We start from the raw sequence: 14,533 nt of genomic DNA, 5'->3' as shown, positions 1-14,533 counted from the left end.
ACAGTTTAGGAAAATGAGGCTCAAAAAGTGCTTTCAATAACTTTAAATGTGAATTCTAAAAGTCTTAAATGGAGAAATGCTATTATAGAAAGAATCACCTAAGATTCAGTTCATATTTTTCCATTAAATACTGTATTTCAAGATAGCTTTGAAAAAAATAACCATAATCCCTGCAGATACATCTCTCCGGTACTCAGCAACTTCTGACAATGACAACTTCTGTCTTACATGCAGCTCTGCAGCAGAGACAAGCTTTAAAGCATTCTGCAAATATTTTGGCTTGCACATGGACACTGAAGCAACCAGGTTTTTTATCACAGACATTCAGAATCTTTGCTTGTTTCTAAGTAGTGCAGAATCTTAAATATGGACTTAAGGATCTGAATGACTTCTGTAAGGCTTGACTTCATACTGTCAAACACCACAGATACACAGACACATCCTTTCACAATTCTGTGCTTCTGAGTTAAGGACTATCATTTGTAAGCAGCAAGTCTTCAAATGCACAATAAAAGTACATAAATCCAAAACATGAATTTGTAACTTATTTTCTTCAGAAGTTCCATTCTGACAAGTAAATTACAGACAAGTGTCTATTTGCCTTATGAGTATTTAAAGTTATACCTTTCAAATTGTTAAACACCATAGACCTGATAAAGTTGATAAAAGATCCTAAATTCATAGACCCTCCTGTACACTAAAATATAGTATATTTTCTGTTCTTCAATTCCAGGGGATATAAAATACCTTAAGATTCCTCACAGAACCCTCCTATGGAGTAAGCCCTTTCTATAGCTCTTTCTGCAGAAATGAGAATCACCTCAAAAGAACACTTGACAAGACCAAGGCTCAAAAACTCATCTGTCACATAACCAAATTAGACTGGAATAATACAAGTGTACCTTTTTACATTGAATCCTACTGTTAAATTCAAAAAACAAATCTGTGGTTTGTGCACCTCTTTAAGACATGTGTAAGATTTTCTAAACAAAACCAGAATGTGGAACACAAACGAGAAATCAACTATTTGTGTTCTCCACATACTAGCATTTTAATGCCTTTAGAACTGAAAATATATTCATTAAGAAATACACCGCAACTGGAGTAGTCAACGCTCAAGTCCACCATAATTTAAAAAGTGATTCATTTTAGCATAACCACACTAGCAAATTATTCTGTATATTTCAGTGAAGCAGAGCTTTAAAAAAAGTTGTAGAGAAATAGATCATTCCTTTTTTGTGTGTTTTAAGGGAGGAAATCTCTCCATAAAGACTATGTACACAAATGCAAGAGCAAACTTTCTGAGATAAGGGTTTGGGGTTTTTATTTTTTTTTTTCCCAAAGATTCCACCACATGATAAAAAATTAGATGAATGTGTATTCCTGACCACATTGACAATGTCACAGCTAGTTCATGACAAGCAACTGCAACGGGTGTAAACGAAAAACAGGTCCCTACACTGGGACAAAACTTGGTTGCAGGCTGACTGTATGACACTAATATTGAAAGCAAGAATTTAGTAAACTCATCTGGCATTCAGATCTGACTGAGGGAACAGCGAGAACAACACAGTGAAGGTACACTTAGGTGCAATTTCATGCTGGTGACTTTTTCCTCTTTTTATGCTTAGAGCAGATTTTAAACCAAGAGTTGCATATCCAATGACACACACACAATTCAAAACTTAAAGGGACCATTAGCACAGTTGTACACAGAATTACATAAACTTAGTATTTACATATTCTAAACAAAGTTCCATTTTAACAGTTGAAGTCTTTTAACACATGAAAGAAGATAATCTACTACAAAGAATGCATAACGGGATCACAAACTTTCCACAAGCATATAAACATGTTTTAAAGTGCTTTCTGGGTGCTTCAGATTAACCCCGCGCAGTACGAGCTTTTATGTAGTGCTGTTCCAGTCATTACAAAATTACTTAAATCATTCCTCTTCAGGTGCATTGTGAGTTCAGGAATAATGACGACACCATTGATGTAAAAAGCTTTAGGCTCTACCAACATAAATGTACATTACTTAGGTTCAGATGAAGTTGTCAAATACTTTGGTTTATCACAGCTTGGGATAAATATTTGATAGAACAAAAATTGCACCTCTCCACTCTTGAGTTTTTTTTTTTTTTTAACTAAAAAAATACCCCAACATAAATTGACAGTATTCTTTGGTAAAAACAGGACATTTGGCCAGCTTGTGTGTACACCTATTTATTAAAATAGCCTAAAAGTGAACAAATGCCGCTGCTGTACTGTCAATTTACAGGAATAAGCATTCCTTGCTCAGTGGGGAGTATCAAAATATTAACCTTAGCAGTTACCTATATAACAAGCTGAAACACCTTCAGCAACCATTACAGGGGATAAATAATATTTTAGAACACTTTTTGCTTAATGTTTATCCTTTGCATTACAAAAACCTGTAAAATGCTCTATGCCTGCAGACAAGTCCATTACTTTGCAGTGACTACAGAAACATTATTCAATGGTGTACACTGTCAAGTTGCTGTAACAAAAACCAGGAATATGGTGTGCTGACCAACTAATACTCAACTGCACAGTACTTGTGCATTACCTATCCTAGATCCTAAGAAAAGCCTATTAAAAATTCAATTAACTGCTACAAGTTACGTGAATATATAAAAACAGAGCAGATATACAAGTATAACACTGAACATACTGTACTTTATTAGCACAAAAAGCCAGAACAAGGCACAGCAAGCAGAAAAATACATCAATAGAAGGGTTAGTGTAGCATACAAGAATAACGTTTATTGTACTTGCAGCCAAAATGTTTCCTACCTCGCACAGGTCACTGCCGTAGAGAAGTAAGAAATAACACACTGTAGCAGCTGGTAAAGAAACTAGGGAGCACTCAGAATCGGTACAAAACATTAAACAGGGGTCAGGGCATTCCAACAAAATTTTAGTGCAAAATATCTAAGACAGAACTACTTTAAGTTCCATCTCCAATTAAATAAGCAAACAGAAGTTAGAATCTTGTTTCTAAATAATCTGTTGAAACTATCATCAGTGCATATTACTTAAAAACATTTTTAAAAGCGCAGATGGAAAGGTATTTACAAATAAAGTGTAACAGTACCTTTGAAACCTGACATTTGTTTTGGATATGTCAGATTTTGTACTCTGATTATAATAATTCAACCACTTGTCATGTTCTCCATAAAAATATCAGACAACTTTTAAATAATAAAACATTTCTTGCTACTATTACCTTCCATTGTAAGTTACTAGCAGTCAGGCCACCAAAATCTGTTTTGGAAAAACCCACAACCTTATGTTTCATGGCAATAATCTAATTCTGTGTCCTGCCACAGAAGCAGCAATTCACACTGGAAGGTATTTTTAATTGACTCAGACAGTATTACTTTTGCTAACAATGCCACTTAAATCTCCAAGTGTTTGTAACAGAATTACAGTACTGAGCAGGCATATTCAAGTCTTAATGGTTAGGAAACCTTATACACTGTGAAAAGCATGATTCATCTGTTAGCATCAAAGCACCATTAACTCTTAATGGACTGCTTCTAACGAACTGCTCTTCAGTAAAAGAAAATATTCCCTAGTATTTGGAAACCTGTTTGTGAGCTAAATTATTAATTTGAGTAAAGTTTTCAAGAAGAGAATTTTAAAAAAATACTTCAAATATTAGCAAAAATGCTCTTCTGATAAAGCCTTTCTTTATTAGCATTACATGAATGCCCCATGGGAAATGCCTCATAGTTTCTTCACCCAATTACTACAGCTATAAAAGGGAAACAAAGTATTTAGAAATTAGCAAAAATATTTTCATTAGGCCTTAATGAAAAACGTGCAGAATTGTGTCTGCTTATTGTTTCCAAGAGGCATCACAACTTAGTTTGATTAACAGCAGGCAGCATCTGACAGGATACTAACACTCAGCTTAAATAGGATATTGCAGAAAAGCCAGACGTCGTTGGTGCGCTTGCTGCAGTTAAACTGTAATACACAAAAAAAAAAGCATGTTCCAGAAGCTTATTTTGATTTCCATTTACTTTGTTTTAATAGGTTCCCGCTCCAGCCATCGCACCCTGACTTTTTGTTTATAGTGATACTCCTTTAGAAAGTCTTGCAACATGGAGGGTAGAGGAAGGTCATCAATTCCATCATACGTAGTGCACCTGCAGATTACTGCCCGGCAGATATACTGCAGACTAAAGGGGAAGGTCCTGTTCAGAGATACAGTAAGCAACGGTTCAAAGAACATGCAAGAGCTGGGGTCTTTGTAGTGTTCCAGGAGCCCTGTAACGGTGGAGGAGTGAAACACACAGGGGTCATGGGCATCAAAGCTGAAGTTGTGGTTCCACTGCTCAATGCGTGCGTGCAGCGAGCGGTTGTAGCGGCGGAAGCTCACCGAGAAGAGGTAGTCCTCCTGCGCAGAATCCCTGAGCAAAAAAGTGCCTTCGGGCTTACCCTCCAGAAGTGCTTCTGCTTCGTAGCGGTCCATGACGCCCCAGTAACACGGGTTCCCTGTGATCTGGAGCAAGTCTGGCACGAGGCAGTGGATGTAATCGATCTGAGTATGCACTTTCCAAGCCCCCTGCCTGCTGATATGGCCATGGCTCTCTCCCGACATCTGACGCTGCTTCTGCCGGCGCGACTGCAGGCAAAGCGTTGTTGTGTCCTCTTCGGAGTCGCAGCTCCCTGGAGGTGTTATGGTTTTGTCCCCAGTCAGCTCAGTCATACCAGGGGCTAACTTTGGTCCCAGTTTATACAATGGATTTACCTGTGCTGTAGCTTCAAAAGTGTGTATTTGGGCATTGGGAGGGGGGTCAACCCCTTCTTCAATACTAAGTCTACGTCTCTCTCTCAGCCTGTCTTCTTCATCTTCTGTGGAAACCAAGGAAGGATCAAACGTGTCAAAGAAAGTTGAATGAGGGCTCACAGGCGCCGTGTGTTGTTTAATCAGATGCCACTTCTGAGCCAGATCTGAGCCTGCAGGGAAAGGGCATTTCTCAAGCATTAGTTCAGAGAGATGGATCTTTCTTTTGTTAGAAAATAGAGGTTTGGACTGTTTGCTGTAAGTTCTCATGGGAAAGCACAGCCCAACAGTATCTTGGAGACGCTGTCGTAGAGAACGGCTGCCTACTGTCCTGCTGGATACCGCATCCATGTCATGGACTGAGCTCACCCCATACCTTCTCTCCCTCCTCTGCAAACCACTTCGTGTTCTACCAAATCTTTTTTCAGTATCCAAGGAGCTCTGTGTTTTGGTAGAGCAGGAATGCTTCTTCTTCCCACCCCAAGGAGCATGCCGAGAATAAGAGTCCCTTCGAGCAAGCCTGGCTCCCGTGGTGACACACGAATCATTCTCTTTCTCAATGCTTATTTCAACAATCTGAGGAATTTCTGTGACACAGTTTTGGTTCCGCCTTGCTGTATTCTTTGAAGGACTTAAGCCTAATTGCAAAGCAATGTTTTCTCTCAAAGGGCTGCTGGGTTGTTGCTGAGCCAAGTCAGTTATCTGGATAGCTTTCTCTTTACCAGATGAGCAATTACTGGAGTTCACAACTATATTCTCATTTTGGCTTCCACCCTCATGACTAAAGAGATTCTGGCACCTGTATTTGAAATTGTTCCACATCTTTCCCACTTTATCCATGGATTATGTTATCTAAATTCAAGAGGAGAAGAAATATTAAAATAAAAATATAGTTTAAAAACATGAGGATACATCTTCAGTTATCAATTAAGTTACAGACCCAAGATGACTATTAACTGAATGCAATACATTTTAACAAGTGCCCTAGTCTTTGTAGGGTTATGTGGAAGCAAGATGCATCACACCTTTTTGATATTTAGAAAAATCACCATGAAGAAAGTGTTTCGGGAATTATAAATATTTCATTTACAAACAGGCCCACCCATTTTTCTTTAGGCACGTAGGTAGGTCTGCATAGTTATATTTGATGGAAACACATAGTCTAAAATTCTTCATTTTAGGAAGAATTTTTAAGTCATATGTAAGGTATGACTCCCTGATAAGCTTCCAATAAGCAGCAGTAAAACAAATCCTGAATAAGAACTGTTCGAGTCACTCTTAACTACAAGAGCAGTTAGTAAAATCCAGCAAGTGCAATGCAAATGTCCAGATACACCATGAAAAAGCAAAAGTTCCAGCTGCAGGCCAGATAAATTCCAAGATATAACTTTGCAAGATTAAAAGAATTAGCACAAGAATAGAAATTTAGGGGGGAAAAAGGCATTCATCACTATTAGATGAGACAATCATCAAAAGACAATTTTAGAATTATAAAGTCTCTGATACATTAATATAAGCCATATGAAACAGCTGAAAAAAACCCCACCAACCAACGGTCTGGCTTTATTACTTAAGATATAAAAGAATGAAAGAGCCCAAGGAGCTTTTCTATCTTTAGTAAGAACACTTAAAAAGAAAGCAGCTCCACAGCAGAAACACGATGACAGTGAATCATGAAGATACAGTAAAAAGATAAAAACATTAGCAGTGTGTATTCTGAAACTGCATCTTTAGAAACTGAGTTTGATAATTGGAACAAGACTGCCAAAATTACAGGACTGCCCTAGGACAGAGAGAAACAGGCTAATTCTGTACTAAAAAAAGTCAGGCAGTGCCAAGCTAAATTAGATCTAATTAAGTTCTGAGAGAAGTGCTAAACTGAAAATACTAAAATACGTCATCTTATCTAATTTAACTCTTCATGGAAACTGCTCTGTTCTTTGGAAACATATTTTGAAGCAACATTCCTCTGTTGCTGCATTTCTTTTCCATTCATAACTGGAGAAGAAGCTGAAGCACTGAGGCTCATGACAAAGTGGACAATAAACAAGTAAGCAATACTCTGGTGATCCAGCCTACAAGTCCTTAAGACAGGAGCACACCTGTAAGCCCACGACCTTATAGCAGAATCCTCTGAGAGTGGGCAAGAGTCAGAGGCACAGTTTACCTGAGAAACATGCAAGAGAATGAATGTGTAACACCTGACTGATAGAAACAGAAAACAAAAGCTTTCTTTCTCACTCTGTCATCAGATGATCCAGCAAACCCAACGAGCCAAGTATCTACATCCAACTGCACTAAATAAGACCTTAAGAACTGGGTGTGGATGAGGGAGGTGGGGAGAAGGGGGAAATCAGGCCCTCACAGCCTCTGGAGGTTACTGGTACAAGTTAACCTACACCACAGACAATCTGCACAGCACCCAAGTAGTTACTAAGGAGGGAGACACTTGCAGAGCAATGTTACACACAGAAGATGCTATAGAGTTCCATGTATATGTAAAGATCGTAAACAAATGAGCAAGGAATGTCTTCCTGATTAAAATAAAAAAATCTTAAAATTGTTTTTCCTTCTGGAGTTGTCTGGATCAAGCTGGAGAAATTCTAGTAGCACCAGAACTACTAAAGTCAGGCCACATACAGATCTGCAGGAAGCATCCAACACGTATCATGTCATTGCAATGATCATAGCTGTTTGTGGTGTCTCAGAATATCCATGCTGACCATGAGGGAGCACATGTTTGCTAGCTGCCAGCCTGTCAACACAATATATATAAGGTGGACTTCTACACCTTTGTCTCAAGTTGTAAGTTTTTTATTCTCTTCCTAGTCAGAGAGATGTTTAAAATTCTTGGGAATGAGAGATTATATAAACTCCAGTCCTTTGGCAAGTCAGGCTAGAAAAGGTACACATTTTTGTTTCAATGAACCGGAATTACATTTCTAACCAAACAATCCTATGCTGTTCAGCAGTGTCTCTTATTCTGAAATTGCTCTTCCTTTGCACTACTAGTCTAAAATGTCTTAAGACTGTTAGACAAGTGGAAAGTTCTCTACACGTGCCCAGAAAGCTTCAAGAACAAATAAAAATAAAAACCAACAAAACACTCCACCCACAAACCCCCCACCACACTGGCTTGACAGACTGTACTTTTCAAAAGTTAAATTTAAAAGGTTAAGTACTTTTTGTCACACTCAAGAGAATAAAGATACCTTTCTTACCCAGAAAAGCAAATGAGTCACTGTGTCTTGTCTTGGGAATATACCTCAACATGAACTTGCTAGATTCCTTCTTTGAGTTGTGGACATGATTACTACAAAGGGAAAAGCAGAAATTTTGTTAATAGTTAGAATATTTTTTCATGTAGACATTTACCGTTAGTCACTGACATCAAAGGGATATTTTACTATTTATTTCTGAAATGTATGCATGGAACTGCCTGCTCATTATATTTTTTTAATGCATATTAGCATAAACAAAAAGCTTCACAGAACATTTTTTTATACATTAACAGCATTTGTCAAGTACACTCATGGGGAGGACTCTGAAATAAAACTTTTGACAACTAAAAACAAAGCCACAGTATCTGGATCATTGAAGTGCCAGGCACAATGGGCATAATCAGGCCTACAAAATGGTTTCTCCACAGTTTGGTCTCAAGTCCAAAACAGTGGTTCCCAAGTTGTGGTTGGCAGTGCTGTCAGATCACCACATACTGTCTCTCCTCCTTGTTTCCAGCTGCTACATCAAATCAAAAGGCAGCTAAAAATACACACTTTTCTAATCTTACTTTTCCAGGTAAGCAACTGCTGTACTCTCCACAAGGATGTTAAATGATTGTGAAGCAAGAGCAATATGAACCACGGTTCTAAAAATGGGAAAGTGGAATATAAGACAAGTTCTTTATTAAAACAGTAGGTCAGCACTTCCCTAAAATAATCATCATTGTTTTTCAGAAATCCAAGAGGAGTTGAGGGATTTAACATGCTCACACCACTGTCAGAAATCTAACAGTAACAGAACAGAGGAGAATAATTTGCTTCTCCATGCTAGAACCAAGCCCAGGAAAGCAGTAAGAGTTAACAGAAAACATTGGGAATTTACATTAAAGCTTTACATACAGAACAGAAAGAAAAATACTGAAATGTGATGCGCATGTACTTCAATGAAAAGCTACAGGGTTGAGCAATCACTAGGTGAATATTAAAAGTTAATATACCTAGGTAGAAACTCCAGAGCAACGACAGAAAAGTACAAGCATTACCAGTTTCCATTCACCTCTGGAAGCACTAAAATTGCTGGAACATTTTTAAAGTTAGGCCTCACTACTGCTATTGAGATTCCATAAAAGTAACCTTTTCAGAGAGCAACAGAGTGACAAGTACAAAGTATTTATACCAAACGAAGATCAAAGCACAAGAACAGTTCCTCTGCAACTGTAACATTTACTCTCATTTCTTTTGTTCTGCATTATGTTCCTAGCAAGCCTACAAACGCAAGACAGTCAAACCTACTAGAATTGGTTCAGTGCAAGGCCTTAACAGCACAAACACAAGGTAAAGTTGCTAGAATAAGGGCCATCCAACTTTAAACGAAACCTTACTTGAAACATTAGCTCCTTCAGCCCTCTGAAGTCTCTCTTCATTCCAAACAAAACCAGTGATGCTGTTTTACTGGGCACAGGTGGCAAAGGGGCTGCATGCTAACCATTTTATCTCATTAAAAATACAAAAATCTCACATGGATGCTTATCCTGAAGTGTCATGCTTAATGGTATTAGCTTGATGTATCACTCTTCTTCTCAGTTCTGCTCAGAAACACAAGCAGTCAATGCACCACCTATCACATCACCGTTGCCAGCCAGCTGACATGGTCTGTTGGACAAACTGCCAGGTGGCTCCAGGAGGGAGTCTCTTTGGGAAGCAGCTTTCCCCAATGGAAAACAGTTTCTTGAATTTGGGCAAATTGTCTCAGTTAAACATCTCAGACTTGTGTTAGAATAAAACTTGAGTCACTGGTAAAGTATTTAAAATTCAACCTAGTGATTTTAAATTAGTTTAATTCAATGTGCAACAGATGTGTGGTTTCACAGATTTCTTGTGGCAGCACTAAGCTTGACAAAATAAAAATTGTTTCTGAACTGGTTCTAAAGCCATCCCAGTTTCACAAAGGAGCACCGCCAGTGGTTATTCTAGCCTAAACAGGAAATCAATTTCATTCCATCAAAATCCACAAAATGAATTAAACCATTTGTAGATTTTCTAAGAAAAAAAAACCCAATTATTTTTCTACGAAAAATAGAAGTTCTACTGATGTTCTCAACACAATCTCTTTTCAACTAAAAATTATTTCTATCTACTTTGAACTGGCATAAATGATCTTAAAAATAACAGATAATAAGCATTCTACAGGGATTACAGAAGCAATGAGCAGTAGTACCTTAGTGCTATACTCCCATTTGCAGTAAATTTAGAGACATTCAAAGGCTTGAAGTTTGCAGGAGTGTAGCCTTCAAGTATTCTGAGTGCACAAATGATGAGACAACAAAGAAATTTTGAGCAACACAATAAAGCTACAGTTACAACCTATTCGTAGTTTTAAAGTACCACACATTAACAGATTACTGTGAAAACTCAGACCACTCTTTCCAGAAATGTTACAAGTTCTAGCCAGTTTTCTGCCTGTGACTTCGTAGGACGACTATTCATCAAGGCTGTGCTCTGTCTGAAAGAGCACAATTCACTCTCACAATTCACCCAATTGAAAAATTACTCAGTATGGTTTATTATATTCAAAGTATTAACTCCTAACAATGCATCATCTTCACAAGGATGATACACTGCACAAAGTATAATACCTTACAGAACGGGTTCAAAACCAAAAACCTACAAGATGATTTGTTTTGATTTTTTTGTAAGATGATAGCTTCAAAACATTGAAAGATAACAAGGTCAAAACATTGAAGGAATACAAAACAAGACAATTCTTACAAGTCAAAATCCAGTAACCTGACAGGAGAAGGAAAAGAGGAGAGGGAGAGAAATCGGAGTCTCCCTGCTCCTTGCACACTGTTTAGTTCAATGCTAGCGGGAGCTGGCACAGCTAAACCAGCTGCCACCTTCCATGACACTGGTGCATGCCCCCATGGACCACAGAGGTACAAGACTGGAGGGAAACTCTGTATCAGTCCTTAAAATGATTTGCTTAGCAGTGACAAGAGACTTATTAAAGACATTTGTTTCCATTAAGGGATGCTTGCTGGAGAGGTCACCGCCCTATCTGCACACTGCCAGCGCTCGCTACAGGCTCCTGCTGTGGGGATGCACTGAGGGAGCTGGTCCCATCAACACTCCCCAACCTTATCCCAAGTGAGTAAGGCTGGCCAAGCCCTACGTCTGAAGCAACACACTTGAGGAAGGAGGGCAATACCAAGGATTACAAAGCAATTTCCTCCCTGCCAATGCATATTCCAGAAATAATGAACTACTACTATAATACTAGAGATAACGTTTCTTGAAAAACAAGGAATGTGTTGGCTCGAGTGGAACCATGCATTTTTCTACACACACAAAAATATGCTCACTGCAGACAGCTCAAAGAGCTGATTTAGAGGCCTGGAAGGAAAAGGTGCCTGCTATTTTTTTTAACTTAACAAGGTAAAGGGGCCAAGTGTCTCAAGTGCTCATGAAAGCCTTATTAGGATAAAGTACTACTGTTTTTTTCCTATTGGGCTTTGATAAACTGGAAGTGCAGTTGTGTAGGAAGATGAATATGAAGGTTTTAATCCCCAAACCAAAACTCAAACCTGCCGGAAAAGAAGTAAAGGATACTGAGCTGCAATTCCAACACCACACAGAATTGGCCTAAGTCAGCACTCACTGCAACCAAAAGAAATGGCGTCAGCCTCTTCCTGGCCACCTGTGCTGGTGCAGGAGGTGGTCTGTACACCATATGGCTGCTCAGTCAACCAGCTCAAGGAACTGATCCAGACTAAAATGAATTCTCAGAAAAAGTCTCAGTCATTTACTCCATCTGGTTTATGACTTCTCTATAAACATTCAAGTTAACACATGGGAGGAGCAGATGAGGAGGGAGGAAGCAGCAGCCAGGGCAAGACTGCTTCCTTCCACAGCAGCACTGGTTAGTTCTGCTGAAGTTATTAGGTCCTTGGATGGCTACTTTGAAGAGTAATATATATAGGCTTCAAATGGAGATTTACCAGCTGCGGGGCTCTGGCTGCAAAGAAAGAGATTAGGACTCTACTCAAGATGCTACTTTGAACATTTGCATGCAAAGTTCAGCCACTGAAAGAAAACCTTTACAATAAAATTCTGAGTTGGCTTGATGCATTCTGCTAAAACACAAGGAAAGCTGCGAGTTTCAGGGACTTAAGCTGGCCAACTGTCAAGGTAAAGTAAAATAATGATATTTTGCCATTGTTCCAACCTGGAGTAAGAAGTAAACGCCTCCCCCTCCTTGGTGCAGATTCACAATGACCAAAGAGCAGTCTTAGCCTGGACAGCTGATGTTCTGCCAGTTTCTTTCCAAGCAGCTACACATTGGTAACTTCCGTTCAAAAGTACTGCTCCAAGATTTTGAACAGTGGGAACATTCTCGCAAGCCTCTTACTAGGCTTTGGGTTTCTAAAAGGACAATTTTGGGACTGTATGTGCTCACCCCGGATTGAAAAGTACTGTACAGTTCTACCCATTTCTTTTCTGTTCAGAAAATCTAAAATCCCTGAAGCAGACAAGCCATCAATGGACAAACAAAGTAATGGCACTGAACCAAAACTGAAGACAACTGTTTTTTAAATACTCCTTTCCCTCTAATTACACAAGTCTAGTAGGTAATAACACAACCATCATGAACAAAGCTAGTATTTCTAATTATGCAAGAACCAGAGCAAACATGAGTTTCAGATATTAAAACAGAAATAACACTCTACAGATTTACCAAGAACTCCACATAGTGGTAGATCTCTATGCTAGAAACTGCAAATTCAAGACAATGGTGCACATTAATTCCAAGTCAAGAAACCCTCAAATCATTTAGGCAATATCCTGATGGTGGCCACTCATTGTAACATGTAAAGCCACACAAGCAACATTAAATGGAAGCACTTTCCTTTAAACTACCTCCATACACCCCAAGCAGGCAAGCCAATTTCACCTTAACATTTGAAAAAACAAAAGAACAAGCATTAAGTTAGCAAGGTAAAGTACCCGCTATGCAAGAGAACTTCAGGTGACCTAGTGTAATGTTTTGCATATTGCTATGTTTAACTCTTCTCACACAGAAGCTGCCACTACACCTTTTTAAAATTCATGTGGACAGAATAAATGGTTCCAGTCAGTGTTCAAGTTAAGTACAGCAGCCCTCTTGATGACCTCTGCAAAAGCCATAAGTACTCTGAGAAAAGTTATGGAGCTCTCCCTTAGCAGAGAAGAATTTGTTTCTACTTCTAAGAACACTAATGAAGCATATCTTCCTGTATAAAGTTCTAAAATATAAATAGGTCTCAAATTGATACAAAGAGTGATCCAATGGTTATTTGTATGTAATTCTTGGGAGCTCTGAGTTAAGAAAAAGCATACCTTAATAGCTGTGCCTCACTAAAAGCAAAGGAAATTGGAAGCAAAGTTGAAAAGATGAGTCAAATCACATCCCACATCCTTGACTAGCTCAGTAAAAACATCCAATTTAATATATTTTGTAAACAGAGCATTTCATTCAATTGCAAATGGCCTGTTTTCCAAACACATTTCTTCTGTTCTGGGATCAATTTATACTGGTTTAGCAGCTTTATTTCTTCTCACTACATTTTTCAAAACCTCAACAGCCTGTCTAATAACTCTCCCTCACCACTGTACCTGTGCCCCCCATCAGCTTACAGGCACTTCCTGTACACAGAGCTTTTCTCATGCACTCAGACACTTCCCATGTGTCCTTTTAACCTGACCAAGCAAAAGACCATATTCTCCAACACAAACTAGCTACCTGCCACCCCCTACCAACTGATAAAACCGAAGTTGTACTTGTCTTTCTCTAGTGATGTATCTACAGTGGCGACCACATAGAAAAAACCATTACCATTACTCATGCAATTAGCAAGAAAAATAAAATAAAGCAGCCCTTCTCTCAAAGTTAAGTGAAATGGACCCAAAAGTTCAAGTTTCTAGAACCATAACAATTGAGAAGAGTAACAGACTAGGCTGTCAGCCAGCTACAGATATGCTGTACAGCAAGTAGAAGGTGGCCTGAGATGGACAGTTCTAATAACATCCATAAACTTATAAAGTGACCTTCATAATGACTTAACTCCCAACTCACCTTCTTTCATGCCAGATGTTTGGCAAGTAAACTCTATCACTACAGCATCACTGAAATCTTATATCAGCTTCTGTATAGAATATACTTTCATAAAATAGAAGCCTATTTGAATAACTGCAGAATGAGACCAGGAGATTTAACCTGCGAAGCATTTGGCAAGCAAGGAGTTAAAATCCTGCCTAAGACTACCCCACAGCTGCTGTCAGCAGTCAGGCTTGTCAAGAGAAGCTCTGGGCTGTCTTGACAAGACTAATTGGCAGCAAGCACCTGGTTCCCCAGGCTGGGCCTGGGGAAGGTAAAAGAACATAAACCCTGCAAGGAAGAAGGAGAAGCAGCTGGAAGGCTGCCAGTAGGTCTAGCCTGTTTCATGTTTTCACTTCA

General features: G+C 38.8%; 1 protein-coding gene across 4 annotated transcripts in view; it reads right to left on the bottom strand.

Annotated features, from left to right (window-relative positions):
• Positions 1-1,307: 1,307 nt before the first annotated feature.
• SOCS5 (suppressor of cytokine signaling 5) overlaps positions 1,308-14,533 on the bottom strand; it is a 30,919-nt gene continuing 17,693 nt past the window's right edge. For 2 of the 4 annotated variants that reach the window (XM_069009781.1, XM_069009778.1), the window contains exons 2-3: positions 8,041-8,132; positions 1,308-5,671 (exon numbers count right to left, since the gene is read on the bottom strand). In XM_069009781.1, coding sequence (XP_068865882.1) covers positions 4,049-5,659 — 1,611 coding nt within the window. In that variant the 5' untranslated portion in view covers positions 5,660-5,671; positions 8,041-8,132 and the 3' untranslated portion in view covers positions 1,308-4,048. Of the gene's footprint in view, positions 5,672-8,040; positions 9,742-10,258; positions 11,735-14,533 lie in introns of those variants that run through there. The other 2 variants (XM_069009780.1, XM_069009779.1) reach the window with 2 other exon arrangements.

The sequence above is a fragment of the Aphelocoma coerulescens genome, chromosome 3 (genome assembly GCF_041296385.1).
Source record: "Aphelocoma coerulescens isolate FSJ_1873_10779 chromosome 3, UR_Acoe_1.0, whole genome shotgun sequence".
Classification (NCBI taxonomy): Eukaryota; Metazoa; Chordata; class Aves; order Passeriformes; family Corvidae; genus Aphelocoma; species Aphelocoma coerulescens.
The sequence above is the reverse complement of the archived record's forward strand: the minus strand, read 5'-3'. Positions and strand labels throughout refer to the sequence as shown.